Source organism: Balaenoptera physalus (genome assembly GCF_965194825.1).
Source record: "Balaenoptera physalus genome assembly, chromosome: 10".
Classification (NCBI taxonomy): Eukaryota; Metazoa; Chordata; class Mammalia; order Artiodactyla; family Balaenopteridae; genus Balaenoptera; species Balaenoptera physalus.
In genome coordinates this window covers 78,925,472-78,946,052 of record NC_138889.1, presented here as the reverse complement: position 1 = coordinate 78,946,052, position 20,581 = coordinate 78,925,472, and the positions used below count along the sequence as shown (strand labels likewise).

Genomic DNA, 20,581 nt, shown 5'->3' with positions numbered 1-20,581 from the left:
TAACTACACAGGCTTAGGGCTCTGAGGGTGTAAGATTTCAATTACTTCTACACACTGCAGGATTAGAACAGTTTGACAAATTTGGAAATCCTGAGTCTACATATTTCTCTGATAGGTTGGAATGATAAATAAATGTTTGAGAGTTATTACAAAAAATACTTCTGGCTAGGGAATTTGTCATTTTTATGAAATTCTCATCAGTCTTATAGCCCACCCCCCAAAGTAACCCTGAAGGTTTTTAAAAGCTCCTCTCCCAGAAACTCTGTTCCTAGGGATATGGGATAGGACCAAGGGATATGCATATCTCACAAGTGGCCCAGACTATTCCAAGGAAGCTGGTTGTGGATTTCTTTTGGGGAAAGGTGGACCTAGAAAAAATTTTGGAAAATACCTCAACACACTATTTTTCTCCTTGGGCCTTTCTGTTCATTTTAATCACCTCTCAAAGTAGAAAAGATAAAAAGGCAAAACAAAAAATTACCACCTTCTCCATTTTTTCTGGACCATCTAGACTCTTTCTTCAAGGAATATGCATCTCTAAATGGGACAAACATGTAATTTTGTGAATTAAGCATGTTATATGTAATGCATTTTAATATTTCTAGACAACAAAAAATGACCTCAAAACCACTTAGAGCACTCAAATTCAGAAAAAGCATATCAATATTTTACTGTAAGAATAAACTGAGCTCATGTCAAAATGTAGTTTAAAATTAAGTATTATTTTATTCATTGTGCATATTTGAATCTCTTGAGATTTATAAAATTTATGTATATGTAACTTAAGAGATACTTTTCCTGTGTACCTGCATACCACCCTCCCTGCAAAAAACAAAATGGAAGAAAGAAAGAAAGAGAAGAAAATAAAGCACTTGTTTCCTTGGTTAACACCATGGCACATAATCTTTCATAGGAAAGACACACCTAGTCGAACAGTTTTAGGAGAGGGAAGCAGGTATCTAACACACACTGAACCACGCTTTAATATTCTCCTGAATTTTTACATAATCCTGGAATAACTGACATACTTGAAGTATTACACATAAAGTAGTGGAGTAAAATACCATCTAGAAAAAAAAAATAACATAACAGCAACAGGGATTCATGTGAGCAGACATCTAAGCCTGGCCAATGGTACTTCTTGCAATGCTATTTTCCTTAATAACATTCTTTGATAACATAATAACTGGCACGATTAAAAACAAAAGAGGTTCTTTCACAACAATATATTCACCTTTTGAATCAGCGGCACAAATTCCTCAGCCTCAACTGGAGTAATCAACAGAGACCCAGGGCTACACATGGCAGCTGACACTACAAAGTCACTTTGAAATCAAAGTTTTACTTTTGACATATAATAGTTTTCAACCTGAAATTTCTTTGGCTTTTCTCTCACCCTCATCAGATGGTTTGGGAAAGAGACATTCTTCTTAGCATCCACAGCTGCACAATGCACCTCACAACACCTCTCTCCCCATAGGAGCACACACAGGTTCATAAGGAGGGAACTCTTATCTCCTTCCTCTGTCCCTCCTCTTCTTTATCTTCTTCTTTCCTTTTTCTTTTCTTTGATAATTTGTTTGATGGCTTAGTTAAAAGAAGACTGTTAAAGTCAAGAGGAGTCACGAGAGGCAGCAAAAATAAGATAGCATTCCATTTAATTAAGACACCCCCCTCTTCTTGATGGGTTCCTCTAAAAGAAATGTTTTGAAATGGATTCTGCTTCTTTTGTGCAAAGAAAAACTGATGAAGGTGAAAATTTGAGATGACATTTGAAACGAGTTTTTTTTTTTTTTTTGATTTTGTACTTCATATTATTTCAAATAAAGTCTCAAATGATTTCTGGAACATTTCTGAAAAAAATAACTATGGATTTGATTGAATTATAAAAACATCTGCCATGCTGATAAATATCAACTTACACCTGGTAGTCAGGTGCTCAACTCAGCCCTCTTACAATAACTAATGGGTTTAACTAGACAAGACAAATCTACCTGAATCGATTTGGCTTCGGATTTTGTTTATCAAGCTTTTAGGAAAGTGAGAGATACTTGTATTTCCTTTTAAGATGTGAGAAACTTCTTGGTAGAAAATTGAAATGTGAATAGAAAGTATTTGTCAGCATTTTAAAAGAAAAATATCTACCTATCATAGGAACTATTTACCTATCTTAAAAACTATTTCTTCCCTTGCTAGTTTCTCCATACATCCTAGAAACCCGATACTTGAGTTGTTTTGTTTTAAGATTGCAATGTACAGATAACCATGTGAATTAAACTTGTCTTTATTTATCTTGCAGTCTAGCTCTATAAACACTGTTAACCCATGAAAATTAAACCTTATATCTGAGAAACTGATTTCCATGCTCTTCCTTATTTTTATTAGCTCTCAGGAAGGAAGCAGTATGAGCTGTACAACATCATAGTAACAGAGTTTGCTTTGACAAGCAAAAATACTGCATCTGTGGCTAATTTCATAGTAACACTAACTGGTCCTCTCAAAGAAAATAATCTCCACATGTGAAATCATTCTTCAATAATGAGATCATTTCAAATTATGCAAAAATGTTCATAAAATCTACCCAGTGGATGATAAATTAGTGCCAATACTGGGGTAACTGTCTCATGGTTTTATAATTTCATAATCCTCGGTTCTAAATGCTTAATACTGATCATTAGTTAATACTACCTGCCATACACTTAATACTGGCAATTCTATAAAATCGTATTAGGATCAAATAATGAAACACTACTTTTTAAAAAATCTTGTAATAAAGTTTCTTCTTTTGTGTGCAATTAAAAAACACTATTCTTTTGAAAATGAAGTGTAATTTGAAACTAGAGATTCAAATGTTATAAAATTAAACTACATCTCTCTATAGTGTTTAAAATATATATTAAGTATTTTTTAAGGGAAAGAAGAACAAGAACTGGGGTACATGTGCCACAGGCTTAAGTATGAGAGAAATAATTCAACGAATATATTTTTTTTACTTGGCTATCAAATCCATCACCTCATTCTTACTTGGTTGATCCATATTTGGTGTTAAGCTCTGTGATTGATGTTAAACTAACAATTTCTCTAAAAGAAGCTCACACCTGAGATGTTACATCGCATCAAATCAACAGTACAACCACATCTTGTGGGGCAAAGGCATAGGAGCAAGGCACCGAGCATTGTACAGCAGTGCATCAATAGAAAAAATTGTAAACTCATTAGAAGATTTGAGACTGCTTTAAACGAGATAGAATTTCATAAACAACTTGTACCTAACTTATGCAAATAGTTAATGCTCAAACAGGCTTCATGATGCAAAATAGGTGTTGTGGAAGAAAAATTATTTTTAAAAATAATTCAATGATTTTTTAGATTGAAGTCAATAAATTAATCAATATACACTGTCTTGCATTCATTAACTACTAAGAAGACACACTCACTTCTCTATGTCTTTCATTTACTTAAAGACCTGAAACAATCTAATACCTTCTTAATGCTGTTTCCCAGATAAGACAATCCAGTCTTAAAACTACTGTTTCTGAAATGTTATATTTAAAGAAATTAGTTGTTAGTCTTTTGCTGAAACCCAAATGTTCAGTCTCTTGAAAAATCAATTTTGTATTTACCTGGAAGGACTATCTGGAATTCTGATGGAAGTTTACCTTATTCAGGATGATTTTGGGAACACACCCCTGCCATGATATTTACCCAATATTTTTAATATGTATGTTTTCTTATCTCATCTGATATTGGTTTTTCATCTGCATAGTCTAAAATGGCAGGATATATATATATGGCTCAATAGACCTCTTCACTTCTTTTCTTTTTGTCCCAACACTTTTCTTGATGGGACAGAGATATAACACAACCCAATAGAATGAAGACCATGAAAATGTGCAGCTGCACTGGAAGGTGATGGGACAGCTCACATCCAGTGTTTAATTCTAAACTGCAACATCTCATGATCTTCCAATATTCTGATTTCACACATACATTTAACAATCATTTATAGAACCCCAGAAAACAATATCTGGGGAGGGCCCAGCCAATGAAGCAGACAAGTGGTATTCTTCCAGCCTCCACTAAGTTGGCCTCTATATGAGTGTACAAAAACTTTGAGTTAAGAAAAAAAGAAGAAAGGGTAAAGTTGACACACAGCTTCTGGCTTCTGGCCCCAAACCCAGGGAAAACTGTGAAGCCAGACAGGCAACCAGCGGCTTACTTGTTATGTTGATTAGGTTGCTGATTTAGCCAGATGTACTTTGTTTTCCTGAATAATGAGATGCTTGGCAAAATCACTAGAATTCATTCGCAAGTTCTCTTTTAGTTTGTTAAGCTCAAAGTCATGGAGAATCTTGACAGTCATTAACTTTTCTCGCTTGATTCTTTCCACGACATCTTTTGGAACATCAGGGATCATCCACGCCAACAAAAATTTCATGAGAAACACAACATGCTAGAGGAAACAAAAGAAAATCAGACACACTGCTAGAGTTGTCAAATGTTCAGCAGATGTTCGTACAAATTGTTTCATTCGTTCAACAAACTGTGCTCGATAGAGTAGCTAGAAGGAAAAACAAAGAGATATAGTCCCTGTCCTGGAACTTTCCTACAAAGACCAACATTAAGCAAACAAATATATACTAAAATATGTGATTACAGAGATTCCAGTTGAACGTGGTTATTGAATATACTCTTCATCTAAGCTTCCTCCTGAAAACCTAATAAAATATTTGTAAAGAAATTTAAAAATTGTATTGTTCACAAAGACACACAAAAAAGGGAGGAAACAGTGATAACAGACTCGAGAGAGTGAAGAAAGCTGGCACTTAAATTTGCAGTTGGTGATACAGTGATGGTAGAAATCAAGACAAAAGCCAATTTTGTTTCAAATCATCAGAAAAGTTCAGAAAAGTTCAGAAAAGAAGGTACTAAGGACTTTGAAGGTGTAGTGTGGGTGGAGTTAAAAATAAGAGGCTTATTTAAAAATTTGTAAAAGGGGCAGATGAATTTTCAGAGCCTCTCTCTCAACCATGTTCAGGAACTACTTCTCTCCAACCCCGCCCTGGCAGCAACTGAGTACCTTATTTTCTGCAGAAATTATATTTTCTGCAGAAATTAAGACACAGAGCTGTGAACTCACAGGCAGCAGAGATGGCGAAAGATGGAGGTGTGGCACCACACTGAAAACAGGGCAACTCAATGCAATTCAGCATTCTGAACCATGAGATCTCTAGTCCCTCCTGCCTTTCTTGGCTCTCAACACAGTCATGAAGTAGCTCAACAAACAGAAGGTTTGAGGATTTTTTCTCTGGGAAAAATAACTAATCAGAGAAGTTAGAATTATAGATATCAAAATTTTGTAGGTCTCAAATGAAAAGGTCCCTTTATCACCCTACAGTGAAGCCCACCCAAGTGACGTTCTTCCTGTATGCACACAAAGCTTATAATCGGCTTTCTTTGCTTTGCTCTTAAATATGAGCAGATTGCCAAGAACAACCAAATACGTAAGAAAGTCTCTAACATGAAAGGGTAAGACTGAAGCACACAAATAGGAACTAAGAGGATACCTAGATAATGATGAGAGCAAGAGAATAGTAGAATAAAAAGACAAAGATATGAACCTGACTATTTATAGGAGAGAAAATAAATGATAATTATAATAGAATTTCAAAACAGTTGTAAAATCTGAATAACAGAAGTCCCAGAAAGATAGAACAGAGAAAAGAAGGAAATTATCAAAGAAATAGTACAAGCAAATTTTCTCAACTTAAAGGGTAATTACATTTGCAGGTCAAAGGGGCTTAGTGAGTGTCCAGAACAATTAATATTAATAGTCCAACATCACATGACTGTCTTGTGAAGTTTCATAAAAGAAGGACTAGTGAGAGAATCCTCAAAGCTTACTGATACATAAAAAAATCATAAACAAAGAATGGGAAATTAGAATGGTATTGTACTTCATAGCAACACTAGAAGCTGACAGAAAATAGAGCAATGTCTTGGAAAATTTCAGGAATACCTAAAAAAAGTTGGTTCAAAAATTTTCAGGGAAAATGACTTTTAATCAAATTCTATACCAATTAATTATCTATGTGGAAAAAGAAGAAATTTTATATTCAAGTTCTCAAAAACTGTCCTTTATTTTCCTCAGAAAATTAATGAAAGATGTGCTTTATCAAAATAAGCTAGTAATTCAAGAATGGGAGAATAATAGATTGAAGAAAATATAGTATTCAGTATAAGAGAAGTTGAAGAGAAGTCCCAGAATGATGGTGAGTCGGAGCCTGGGATGATCAAAAAAAATAAACAGAAACAAAAATTCCAAAGAATTCCTTTTGTAATTTAGCAGGCTGAAAGGTGATCTAAACCACTGATGGAAAATGTGGGAATGAAAGTGATAAATTCATAAGGAACTGAGAGGGGTGAGGATTTAAATTACTTACATGTATAACCTTGATAAAAATAAAACAAATTAAACAAAAACTGATAGGAATTTGTGTTTTCTTGCATTAGACTTATCTAGTCTATTATTGGCCTTTACTGTCGAGTGAAAAAATGCCTAACATTTATTTATCTCTCCCTTATTGGCCTTCATGTCCTATGATTTGTAGCACTCAATTTGTAACTTAGTCAAATACCCCCTCTGTATTGGTTCTTTTGTATTGCATGCCTTATATCCATAATTACCCTAGCTTTTCCACAAGGTAGGAAACATAATACAGTGGACAGAGCAGAGGCTTGGCAGTGAGACATCTGGCATTGAAACCCAGCTCTAATATTAGCCGATTATCTTTAAACCAACTAACTAATTTTGCTGACTGTTGGATTCATTTGTCAAGGGTGAATAATAAAGCCGAACTTACAAAGTTATTATTATAGCCTCTGGAACCACTATTTATTAATAATAGGTATTCAGTAAAATAAGTGGGTCCTCTGCCCTCTGACTGACCTCAAAGAAAAAGGTCTTACTTTTTCTTTTCTGTTACCTTGGTATCTTCAACAAGAGTAAGTGAGTAATAGGCAATCCACTGTACTTAAAATATTCCTAACTTACTTTTTATGACAACAAATATTTCCTTCAAAATAGTCTACTGAGATAATGCTAATTTTCTGCGGAACAAATACACTTAGAAATATATCCCTAAAGGGAGAAAAGAGACTAACTGGCATGAAAGTTAATAAAGGCTTACCTCCATAATTATGATGAAGGTCATCTTAGCAGCAAGGACGTGCCAGTATTGCATACTATGAAAATATTTATCCTCATGATCAGGAGGATTTCTGTAATCTCTGTACCTGAAAAAAATGGAAATAAATGTAAAATGTAAGCTATAACTTCAAACAAACAGACCTAGTATAAATTCATATTATTTCTTGTAAGAGACCCTTTCAGTTGACAACAAAAGTCAAGTCAAAGGAAAATAATTGCTATTATGATACATTTATCTTTCCTATACAGATAAAAATAATAGCCATATGTTACTTTTGTATAGTATATATGTAGCAGGAGATACAAGTGAAACTGCTCTCCTGCCTTTCAGAGACAAGTTTCTCTAGAGTCAGCAAAATTTGCTCTTTCCATTCCATTCCCTCTCTTCCTAGTCCTTAACACACTTAGTTCTATCATCACTCCACTGACACCAACTGTCTCCTATCATTAAATTGAAGGAACATTTTAATCCAGATCTTATTTGACCTGTGAAGAATAGAACTTGACATTGTTGACCATTCCTATTTTCTTGAAACTCTATTTTCTCGGCTTATATGACACTGCATTGTTTTTGTTTTCCTTATTATCCTTCTGGGGTTTTCTTGGTGTTCAATTTGTGAGTTCATTTTTTTCTCCAAGTGTCTAGATATTAATGTTCAAAGATGTAGTTCAGGTAGGAAGTTATGACATCAAGAAATCTGACAGCTGCCCATGCTATGATTCCTCTCTATATAAATATAGAATATAACAATGCTTTTGTCTACCTGTGTTGCAACATTTTGCTGTTTTTTTTTTGTTGTTATTGGAATCCCAGATGAAGCAGTTGGTTTAAGGTTTAAGTTTAAAAGACTTGATGTACCATATATATATATATATATATATATACATATATATATATATATATGTGTATATATATATATATATATGTATGTATATATATATATACACATACACACACATACATAAATAAATATATATGATCTTTAAATCTTGGAGTAAAAAGATCCTCACAGTACATGAGACACTGAGTGTGAAAGCAGCAGGTTTACAAATCCAAGTTCACACTCCCTACATGGAAGAAACCTTTTAAATGGGATGGATGGTGAACTAATCATATTGTTATTTCTCTCTTCCTTACTCTGTCTCTTTTTGAGGACACATAGTTAAATTCAAGTAGGTTAAATGCACGTAAAATATGACCATGCTGTATGATTATACATATTACAACTTGGGACCAAGGAGGCATTTGTTGAAGAAAATTTTTCCAATAAACTTAGAAAATAAGAAACAATTCAAAATTGACATTATCTCTACCCATAATATTATCTTACTTTTGGGCATTCTACTTTTTCAAATCAGAACCATACAATGTGTGAATTCTAGAATTGATACATTTTATCCAGGATTTTTACTGCCCCAAGTAAATTTTTTTTTGTAAGACATGAAGGAAACGGAGAACTTAAGAAATACATTTAAAAAGCAAAATGAAAACAAGAGAAAACCTGCAAGTGGTGAAGTCTCGTTTTTCCGAAGGTACAGTGTGGTTTGGAAAATCGGCTATCAGGAATATTGACAGGCTGTTATTGACATACCCTTTCATAGGCTGAATGGCATTTTTTGAGTAGGCATAGTAGTAAACTAAACGGGGAATCATGTCCGATGTAAATGCAACAATAAAAGCCTAAAGGACAAAACAAGAGGGAGATCATGAACTAACAATGCAGTTTTACAAATGTCTGATTTGTATATCTTTCAGTTCCATATGCCTTATGGATGCAAAATGATTAGAATGCTATTATTAATCAAGTTAATATATGAGTCTTTGACCTAGAACATAAAATAGTTCATTTATAGTGTATAATCAGTATTCCAAGATTTCATAGCTAGAAAGTGCTACATTGAAAACTTAACCTAAATGTATCTGTCTCCAAAAACACCATGCCTGTGTCTATCTCTTTCCATCATGGCTTGCTATTTCTTACATTTCTTATTATTTCATAACACAGTTCTACTCTCCTTAACCAAATTTACTTGCCTGGACTTGTGTGTGTGTGTGTGTGTGTGTGTGTGTGTGTGTGTGTGTGTGTGTGTGTGTGTGTGTGTGTGTGTGTAGGGAATGGAGAACGAAGAAATAGAAGACCATGTACTGGTAAATTTCCCACAGTTCAGTGCAATTAATTTCAGTATTTGATGCCATAGGAATGGTATTGTCCCATCCTTTCCTAAGCTCTGGAATACTATAAATGTCATGTTTCCTTTAGGTAAGATAAGTCAATTTAAGACCATTTGGCTCTGCCATCTACATTTTTAGTGGTAGATTTTAAAAATCTTTTAATATTGCTTCTATAGTTACTGGTCCATTTCATGTTTTATTAGCACTTACTGAATATATTTTGGCAGTTTTATTTCTAAAAAAGTGACAATTTCAAATAGATTTAAAAATTATTAGAATAAATGCATATATAACATTCTTATAATTTTCTCACTTGTGTCCTGTAATTCTTTTTTTGTTTGAGATTTTCAGTTTTGTTTATCTTTTCAATGAACCAACTCGACTTATTTAGCAATTATATTGCTTTTTGTTTGTTTTTTAATTTATTTCTGTTTATATCTTCATTAATTCTTTCTTACTACTTTGTATTGATTAGTTTTACATTTTTTCTTAGTTTCATAAGTTACATGTTCAGTTCATGGTTTCCTTCTTCTTTTTCAATAGTAAAAGTATTTATTGGTATACAGTTTTTATAAATATGGTTCTGGCTGATTCCTAAAATCAGCTAGGAAAATATTGATAGGTTTTCATTTTAATTAAGCTCTCCTTATAACTTCAATTTTATTTCATCTTTGTACAATAAGCTTCCTTGGAAGTGTGAATGTTAAGTGGTTAAATTTTCTTTTTTGGCTATCTTATATCAACTTCATTATTTATACCATTATTGTAGATGAATATTCATTGTAAAATTTCTGCTTTTGGGAATTCAGTTTTATTATCATTTTTAATAAGTGCTCCATAAAAATAACAGGTAAATGTTGTGTATTCTGTTTGTAGTATACAACTTTATGTATAATCAAGCTTTAATTGTATTATTAAATCCTTTATACCATTACTTATTTTCTGTCTACTTTGTCACATGCTATGAAACTATATCATGGTATTTTAATAAGCATGTTTTTACAATTTTCCTTGTATATCTAAGAGTTTGCATGTCATAGAGTTGCCTATGTTGTTTAGCACATAAAAGTTTAGGGATGTTTTACCTTTATGGACCATGATGAAATCAATGTAAATAAAGATTGAGTTAAACATCATGCACATCTCCCCATCCTCAAGAAAAGAAAAAAGTACAGTTAGTCCACTGAAATAGGTCTACTTACATTAGTTGCAACAGAAAGGACAGCCATTCCATAAAGAATGTCTTGCCAAACACCTATGCTATGAGCCTTAGCAGCTACAGGTCTCCTGTACTGAGTCGTAAGCTTCCAGGCATCCACTCGAATCTCTATTATATTATTCAAGAGAGCAAGAAGAGGAGCCAAAGGAAAAGAGGCCACAAATAATGTAACAAATCCAAACTGGATAACTGCAGAGATAAAAGAAAAATTCACAAACTCATTATTGTGGAGGGGAAAACGGGGAACACTCTGCCTAACTCCTGCTACTTCCCTCATTTTGGAGGGATCTACATCAGCAAAACACTCCAGGCCTCTTTCCAGCTGTCCACATCCTCTTCCCTACAGGAAGCACAGTGACTTATTTGTTGAGCTGGTCATGCACAGCTTAGCTCCATACCTGCTGTTTCTTTTGAGACCTGCTTGTCTGAAGAAAGCATTTATTCTTGTTAGATAAGATATGGTTATTATTCATAAAACATAGTCTTTTACTATGGTCTATGTTTAGGTCTATGCTAGCCTAGCATTTACATGGGTATTGGCACATCAGTGGGGTAATCAAGTTTTCTATTTTGCTGATCTATGTACTTTTTCAGATCAGGGATAATGACCTACTCATTTGTATGTTTGGGGTATATAAAAACACTCAACTATAAGCCTTATGAACGAATGCATTATTTAAGATTTGAAGATGTTAACAGAGGAAAAGGTAGAACAAACAAGATATCTGACAACAAATCAGGAAATGAGTCATATAAAGCATCAGAAATATATATAAATTTTATGTGGGCAAAGGAAACATACATATCCCGGAATGAGGTATTTGTTAAGGTCCTGATCCTCTGTACTAACTTGACATCTTTCTAAATAAGTTTTACTCTCTTTCTTCACTGAGGCTTAACACCTGTGTAAGCTGGCTTCTCTCTCCATTTTTCTTCTTTTGTTTCCATCAGTGCTTGGGGTGAAAGAATCCATGCAGCTGGCAAACTTCCCACATGAGTGAAGAAAAAATAATAAGAGATACAAAAAATGGCTTTCCATTGAAGGAAAAAAGAAAAAAAGAATCTTCCACTAGTCCTCTATTTTTAGTTAGATCTTGAGTGTTTCTGGATTTCAGCTCTTCTCATAAGATTTCTCATTAGAATCAGTCTTGTCATCTATTAAACCAAGGGCACAAACTGCCTCCTTCCTAACTTCTCTACTGAACCAAGAAATAGAAAGTTAAAACAAAGTATTATGTAGAAACAGCTTGAATTTCTAGGTTCAATCCCAGATCTTTACCTAAAATCTCTGTGGCCCATGGCAAATTACTTAACCTATCCAAGTTTCAGTACCCTCTAAGATAAAATGACTATTTCTGTAGAATGTTTCAAGATTAGAGATAATGTATGTAAAATATCCAGAATAAATTAACTCTTAGTGGTGTCTCAATAAATGGTAGTTAAACTTATTATGAAACCCTGATTTCATCTTTTAATTCCAGTTATAATCTCTGATACATTTATGCACAAATTCACTTGAAACATAAGCAATTAATTAAAAATTACAGCCTTATCACTCCAGAAAGCAAGGACTACCTAATTTTATAACTGGAGACTTCTTCCTATTTGTCCTGATTTACCTATTTTTATCCAGGTATCATATGTATGTGTTACAGTGGAGAATCGGTAACAAATTCAGGTCATCTCCGTTATTCTACCATGACTTTTATGGGCCATGAGAATAAGTTGGGAAAACAGTCCTCTTTAATTCCACCAAAGAAAGAGAGAAGGACATTTGAGAGGAAACACCCTGAGTAGACTCCACAAGCAGTCCCCGTTATTATCTCTCCTAAAATTTCATCTCAAGGTCTCTTCTCTTTTCAATCCTTAGAATATTTTACGCATTTCTTGTGTTCAATTTGGGTTTCCCTTGCATAACTGCTTTTAGCCTTCTTCTTTTCAGCCTGAAACAAGGGACATACACTAAAGGTATGTCAGACTCTGTAAATGTTTTTCAACGTATTCTTTCTATGAGCAGTCACTGAGGCAAATGAAAGGAGAAAGCTACTTAAACTAATTTGAGACAGGTATTAAAAAGTGATCCTTACTTATAACAGAATTCCAGAGATTAGCCTTAAAAAATGCAAGTCTTCATAGTTAACAAAAAGAGACTCAGAAAGATATGGCAACATTCCCTCTCTCCTGTGGACATGGAGGGAGAGACAGTGTTGCCTTATAAAACTAAGCCAAGGGGAATTCCCTGGTGGTCCAGTGGTTAGGACTCTGCCACAAAACAAAACAAAACAAAACAAAAACCTAAGCCAAATAATTTAGTTGGACAAGGCATTAAATTAAGATCTTTCTCAAGAATTGACATTGGAGATTTGTATGAATGTTTGTAACTGGCACTCATTTCTTCTGTTTTAGGTTAAAACAAATCTGCCCTTGTTAAGTGTTATCTGAACGGGTTTCCATTTCCCCCTCCCCCCAGCCCCTGGCAACCTCCATTCTATCTCTGCTTCTATGTGTTTGTCTATTTTAAGTACTTCATGTGAGTAGGAGTGGAATCACACAGTTGACTGGCTTATTTGATTTAGCATAGTGTCCTCAAGGTTCATCCATGTTGTCACGTATAGCAGGATTTGTTTTTTCTAAGGCTGAATAAAATAAAAATCCATCATATGTATATGTATACCACATTTTTTTATCCATTCATCTGTCAATAAATATTTTGACTGTTTCCACAAAAAAAAGTGATCCTTACTTTATTTGGTTCAACAGTATTAACATTAAATTGATAGGAAAAATATCTCTGAGATTGGTGTTTTGAAATTAATTTCATTCTGCATTCTATTTGGTGGGAAATAGAAATATTGAACCAATCTTTTCCATATCCACCCATCTATCTTTTCATCCACTAGCCAATGATTTACTGAACACCTACTATGTGCAAGGTAGGAAGAAATATTAAGAGCTGAAGAATACTTATTTTACTCAGCCTATTCCATGTTTCAAGGCAGTGGTTGAAAATTACCTGTTTCCAAGTACTCATAGAATAGCCCGAGAGAACCAAAAGTTTCAAGGTCATGGTCCTGCTCCCATCGACTGTATAGCTTTTCAGAGTTGGTTCGAGCTTTTCGGCGTCTCCACCAATTCAGAACAAAGCTGTTGGAAGTGATAAAAGTAAATACATGAAATAGGGTTTAAAAGAAAGGGGTCAGAGAATCAGTGTTAGATCTAAAAAATGGCGGTAAGGGAGGGTAAGTAAGTTTAGATCACAGAACATGTAGAGGTAAGACTACAGCTAAAGTCCAAGTCAGAGCCTTGTGTTCTGTTCACAGTACTTGATGAGGGCAAAAGATCTTTACTTGTGTGATTGAGAAAGTCAGACAACCCTGACTCTCTGCAGGGAAATGTATTTACTCAGAGACAGTTCTGTTAAAGAGCACGTGGAGGAGAGGATCACTACAGGATGGTTTTTATCTATTTAATTCACTAACCTTTATGTTGTCATGATACTCAGAAGGCCACTTGGGGAAATGAGAAGTGGGTTACAATAGAAAATGTATGACTAGGGAACGAAGAGGTTATCTAACACATGAAAATAAACGCAATAATCCTAAACAAAATATTACCTAACTAAATTCTATACTATATAAAATATATCATGATAATACTGGATTACTTAAGGAACAAAAAGATTATTTTTATCAGAAACACAATCAATGTAAGAGACCATATTAACAAATTTAAGGAGAAAAATATAAAATCATGTTGATTGATGAAGAAAAATGCATTTGATGTATTTCAATCACCTACTAAAACCTATTTATGACTGAAAAGTAGGAAAAGAAGAAAATTACCTCAATCTGACCAAAAGCATCTACCAAAATCCTGGGGTTAACATCATTCTTAATAGGGAAAAGTTAGAAGCATTCCCTTTAGAATCAAGAACAAAATAAGGGTGTGAATGATCACATTCAAGACTTTATTGGAGATCTTAGCCAGCACAATAAGATGAAAAAGAAAAAGGCAAAAGAATTGGAAATAGAGGAGACATCTATGATTACTAACAGTAATGTGAATGGATTATCTGCACAGAAAATCCAAATGAAGTTAGACAAAAATTATTAGAAATAATAATAGAGTTTATCAGTATATTGCATTCCTATATACCCACAAAACACAGGTAGAAAATATAATTTTTAGAAAGATACCATTTACAATAGCAATTAAAATGAAAAGTACCTAGAAATGGATTTGACCAAAGATTTATAAGACCTGTATGCCGAAGTTTAAATATTTATTTGAAGTCATTAAAGTCCAAACTAAATGTTTATGAATAAAAAGACCTGGCATAATAAAATGTCAGTTGTTTTATTGAAACAACTGGAATGTAATTTCAGTCAAAAAACCAAAATACTTTCCCATGTGAAATCTGATAAGATGTTTCTAAAATTTACACAGAAAGACAAAAGACAAAGGATAGTCAAGATATTCTATAGATGAGGAATAAGTTAGTAAAACCTGTCCCACCAGATATGAAGAGTTATTATAAAGCTGTATTAAGAGAATGTAGTATTGGTGTAGGGATAAACAAATCTTGGAACAGAATGGAGGCCTAGTAATAGCCTTGTACTTGCCATTTGGCATAAATGGTATTGCAGATCATGGAGAGTGGGGAAGAGGGACTTCTCAATAAATGGTAACATGATATATATTATATATATATAATATATATGTATATATATTATGTGTGTGTGTGTGTGTGTGTAAGAAATTAAATTTGACCTTCATATCAAACACAAAAATCTTTTCCATGTATATTAAGAATTTAAAAGAGAAAGGCAACAATAATGTTAAAATGCTAAAAATATTTAGATGTAATTATATGAGAATAGGTTTTTGATTTTAAGGTAGGAAAGGGTGTATTAAACGAGACTTTAAAAATGCTAAACCATAAAAGAAAAGATTGATAAAAATTTTGCTATAAGTATCTACTTTTGTCCATCTACAGCAGTGGTTCCCAACTGGAAGTGATTTGGCCCACAAGGGGACCTTGTGGGCTGTCACAACTGGGGGGAAGGTGGGCTACTGGCATACAGTGGGTAGAGTTCAAGGATGCTGCAAAACATCTTACAACGCAAAGGACAGCACCTCACACCAAATGATTATCTGGTCCAAAATGTCAACAGTATTAAAGATGAGAAACTGTGATTAAAGATACTATTAAGAAATAAAAAAACAAAACTTGTGCTGGGATAAAATATTTGCAACACATATAACCAAAAAGCAAACAAACAAAAACACAGTAACCAGAGTTATACAGTATTTCTACAAATCAATTAGAAAAAGATAAACATACAAGTAGAAGAATGGTTAAACAACACAAATAAGTATTTCACTGAAGAGAAAACACATATGGTCAAAAAAGACTCATTCATGTTCTTAATCAGGGAAATGCAAAATAAGACCAAAATGAGATATCATTTACACCCTCCAAACTGGCAAAATTTAACAAATAAATAAATAAAATGCCTTTATTTCACCTGTACTTTATGTAATAGTTAAAATGCTTCTAGAAATCTAAGGTGAACATTTTATTTCACTAAGAATCTTGAAAATACTTTTGCATCTAATGTTATTAGTGAGAAATCTATTGAATGTAGATGGCATTCCTTTTTCTTCTGAAAGATTTTAAGATGATTTATCTCTGACGTTCTGTAGATTGACCATAACATATCTGAGTGCGAATTTAATTTTATTTATTTTGCTTCATACTCAGGATTCATTTTCATTTCTGGAACTCATGTTTTTCTTCATTTCTGGAAAGTTTTCAGCAATTACCTATTCAAAGGATTTTTTCCTCCACTATTTACTCAATTTTCTTTTTCTGAAACTACTAGCAGATTAATGTAGATGCCACTATATAGCCTCCTGTCACTTTAATATTTTTAACCTCATTGTCTCTCTGTTGCACTGTACAATGTGGAAATTTTTCAGTACTATTTTCCAATTAACTAATTCATTCTTCAATTGTGTCTAATCTGTAATTGATCCCATCTATTGTTCTCTTTATTTAAAGTATGATTTTACATTTACACATAATTAATTCTTTTTCACATTCATTTGTTCTCTTTCTAAAATTTATTTATTTTATTATTTTATTCTATTTATTTTTTTTGGCTGCGTTGGGTCTTCGTTGCTGCACGTGGGCTTCTTCTCTGGTTGCGGTGAGCAGGGGTCACTCTTCATTGCGGTGCGCGGGCTTCCCATTGCGGTGGCTTCTCTTGTTGCGGAGCATGGGCTCTAGGCATGCTGACTTCAGTAGTTGTGGCACGTGGGCTCAGTAGCTGTGGCTCGTGGGCTCTAGAACGCAGGCTCAGTAGTTGTGGTGAATGGGCTAAGTTGCTCCGCAGCATGTGGGATCTTCCCAGACCAGGGTTCGAACCCGCATCCCCTGCATTGGCAGGTGGATTCTTAACAACTGAGCCACTAGGGAAGTCCCAATATATTCTTTTTTTTTTTTTTTTTTAATTTTACTTATTTATTTTTGGCTGTGTTGGGTTTTCGTTTCTGTGCGAGGGCTTTCTCTAGTTGTGGCAAGTGGGGGCCACTCTTCATCGCAGTGTGCGGGCCTCTCACTATCGCGGCCTCTCCCGTTGCGGAGCACAGGCTCCAGACGCGCAGGCTCAGTAATTGTGGCTCACGGGCCTAGCTGCTCCGCGGCACGTGGGATCTTCCCAGACCAGGGCTCGAACCCGTGTCCCCTGCATTGGCAGGCGGATTCTCAACCACTGCGCCACCAGGGAAGCCCCCAATATATTCTTGACTGTTGGTTAAAAGTGAAGTTTTTTTGTTGCTGTTGACTTAAACATTAGCTAACAAAGGCACAATGATAATCAAAGAATTCCATCTTCTTCCAGAGGAAATCTCTCATGGTTACTTAAAAAAAAGCAAAAACTTCTAAGTCATACATACGGATAAATGGCTTCTTTAATGTTTCCAAAGACCTGTTTCCCAGTCATTATGATGGTCAACTGGGTTGTCAATTCTACTAGACAGCCTCCAGGATCACACTAGTAAGAAGAAAAAGGAGAAAAATAAAGGATGAAAGATGGACTTCTGCAACAAAAGAAATCCCAAACCAGAGGGTGAGAATCTGAAGATTTGCATTGGAACAGATATTAAAGAAATATAAATGGATATTTAGTTCCAAGTTCCAAGCATGATCACCAGTCTAGCTACATTAGATTCAGCTGTGAAATATGTTAAAAACAGATTTCTGGGCCTTATTCTTAGAAAATTCCGAATCTTTATATCTGGATTAGGGCTGGAAGTTGTTATTTTCTCCATGTGATCTGGATGCACAGCCAGGTTTGGAAACCACTGAACTGTTCTAACTCTATACCCATGGTAGAGCCCGTTTTGCTGTACCTCTAGAAAGTTATTCATCCTTTGATGGAAGTCTTCAGGAATACAGAACTTACTTATTCCAGTTCATAGTTCATATTTTATACCAAACAATAGGTACAATATAACTTCTTGCCCAAAACGAACTGGAAAGTCTATCAGATAGCAGGATTCTAAGACCAATATGCTCTGTGGACAGAGTCAGTGTCTTAGACTTTTCCTGCAACTTGATAAAATCTGAGTTAGTGCGGGGCACACCTAAAGGTATTTAGTTAACACTGAGTTACTGAAGCCACAAACCTCACCTCTCTAGAGAATTCTTACCTCTTCACTTCTCCACACATTAAACAAATATGTGTATTTTCCAGGATAGCCCACGAACTTCCCTTTAAAGAAAGCCACATAGAAGCAGGACGAGTAAAAATTTACAAACTGAAACAGGAACATTTTCAAGGTAAGACTGCTCTCATACTCCTGGTGAGTCCGAGGAATTTCTGGTAAATAAAAAACACCAAGGTTTAATAATACACCTTCCTGCTTCTCCTTAATTTTTTTTTTTACTCCCTGGGATAAGTGGACATCTAGTCATATTATTCTGAGAGTCTGTTGAAATCTTCCCCACTCTGGTCATAACTGACCAGTATTAAGTAGTTACGGATGTGCACTAGGCTTTCTATTAGAGATTGTGTATTAATCTAATCACCAGAGAAGCCTGGGAAGCCGTCATTAGTACATTTAGAGGGGTGAAGTACTTGCCTGGGGTCACACAGTCAAAATATGGAATTCAAGTGCCTATTAGACTGAAGAGCCTTATGCTCATCCCCGTAACACTATATGATACCCTGTAAACACATCAGATCTCTCTCCTCTGTTTTCAATCAGGTTTAAACAAAGTACATCTTATAAAGGGCAGAGGATGATTTCAAACTGAACTGTGCTTTCCTCTCATGAATTAAACGGCTTTATCAGTTTTGAAAACAATGTCATGCAAACGGTGGCAGTAATAGTACATATTTTCCCTCTCCTTCACTTAAATGCATGATCATGCATGATCATGATCATGATCTATCTTAAAATGCATGATCGTGATCTATCATTTTATGAATTCCAAAGATAAGAAAATGTTAGAGTCTCTTCACACCACAGTAAAACAACATGAGGCATGAAAGAGTAAGGGGCCATGCTTTTCTGAACTGATGATCTCCCAAGACCACAAGCTGATCCAGCCAAATCCAGGACATTTTCAGCAACACTGAAATAGTAACACATATTCTAAAGACACAGATAACGCTTCCATTTTACTGAAATTTAGCTGCATTCCTACAAAATCTCTAATGTGAATACAAGAGATTTTTCTCATTGATGAAAGCTGAGATATTTTTTAGGTGCTTTGTTTGTAGGTGCTAATTGCTAAAATTTTTTATATTTTGGCTGTTGCTTGCAGAAAAAATAAGTAAAACTGAGAGAGAAGAACTCCAAATTTGAAAATAGTATTTAATGACAGTTGTTTCCCAGTGCTTACTCTAGTGATGAGTAAATACTGTGCTGCCTTTCTGGTTACCACCGGGCACACTGTCAGTGTACAGATTTAGAGGAGGGGGGCATGAGTTCCTGGAGAGAGCAGTCCCAGAAGAAGCTGAGGCCTGGACTTGAGGCTCTGATCTCATCCCCAACTTGCTGGGGGCAAGGCCAGGAGCAACTGTGCTCTGTGCTAGTCTTCCTGACTGAACCTAACACTCCGCCTGTGACCCCTTCACCTTACCTCATGGCTTTAGGAGAGATTTTTAAAAGAACTTAATAATCCAGGTTCTAACACATGGCAACTGAGAAGAGAAGCACTAACTTTTAGATTTATTCAGGAGGACCTGATTGTTCCGTTTTCCTCACAATGGTTTTCAAAATCCAATACCTTCTAAACACCATACACATGAAATAAAAATTATCTGTGTCTTCAGAAACGTGTGAGGATTTTATTTAGGCTTCAACTAACCCCATCAAGGAAGGATTAAGGTAAGAATACTCAAAAAGATCTACAGAGTCCTAATTCTTTTTAGTTATTTTTCCTGCTTCCACTATAATTGGTCTGAATGTAGCTGTTAGGGGATTCTGAAGTACCAGGCTATGGGTCTACCTGAAGAGCAAAACTGCCTTAAAATGTGCCTTTAAAAAATGAACTCCCTTGGGGATTATCCAGAATGGAGGTATAGCATTGGTAGGAACCCTTTTTCAGAGTCATACTAATGACTTGGCCAGCTTACCCATTTTTGTAATCCAGGCAGATATCCTTTCATAAAAGAAATTCAAGATCAAGATGACAATAAAGTTCAAGCACGATCCAGTGAGAGATGTGGTTATCTGGGGAGTGAGGAAACTTCTGACATGCTTTAAGGATGCTTCACTTTCCATGAAGCTAGCAAATGTAGCAAAGACTGACAGGCGGTATACAATCACAGCTACCATACACGCGATGACCAGAGACATCTGGGGAAGGGAAACAAACACTGGTCACTCTGGTCTCTGAATCCCTGTGATGCATATATATCTGAAACATACTCTTCTCTTCAACTCACATATTAAGTTTAGCAGA

The 20,581-nt window shown here is 34.9% G+C and overlaps 1 protein-coding gene across 11 annotated transcripts in view; it reads right to left on the bottom strand.

The window, feature by feature from the left end:
- Positions 1-701: 701 nt before the first annotated feature.
- Positions 702-20,581, bottom strand: part of ANO5 (anoctamin 5) — a 99,157-nt gene continuing 79,277 nt past the window's right edge. For 9 of the 11 annotated variants that reach the window (XM_082476575.1, XM_082476582.1, XM_082476579.1 and 6 more), the window contains 8 exons: positions 20,253-20,475; positions 18,319-18,488; positions 17,563-17,660; positions 13,616-13,746; positions 10,586-10,791; positions 8,713-8,891; positions 7,191-7,296; positions 702-4,453 (listed from right to left, as the gene is read on the bottom strand). In XM_082476575.1, coding sequence (XP_082332701.1) covers positions 4,232-4,453; positions 7,191-7,296; positions 8,713-8,891; positions 10,586-10,791; positions 13,616-13,746; positions 17,563-17,660; positions 18,319-18,488; positions 20,253-20,475 — 1,335 coding nt within the window. In that variant the 3' untranslated portion in view covers positions 702-4,231. The other 2 variants (XM_082476578.1, XM_082476577.1) reach the window with 2 other exon arrangements.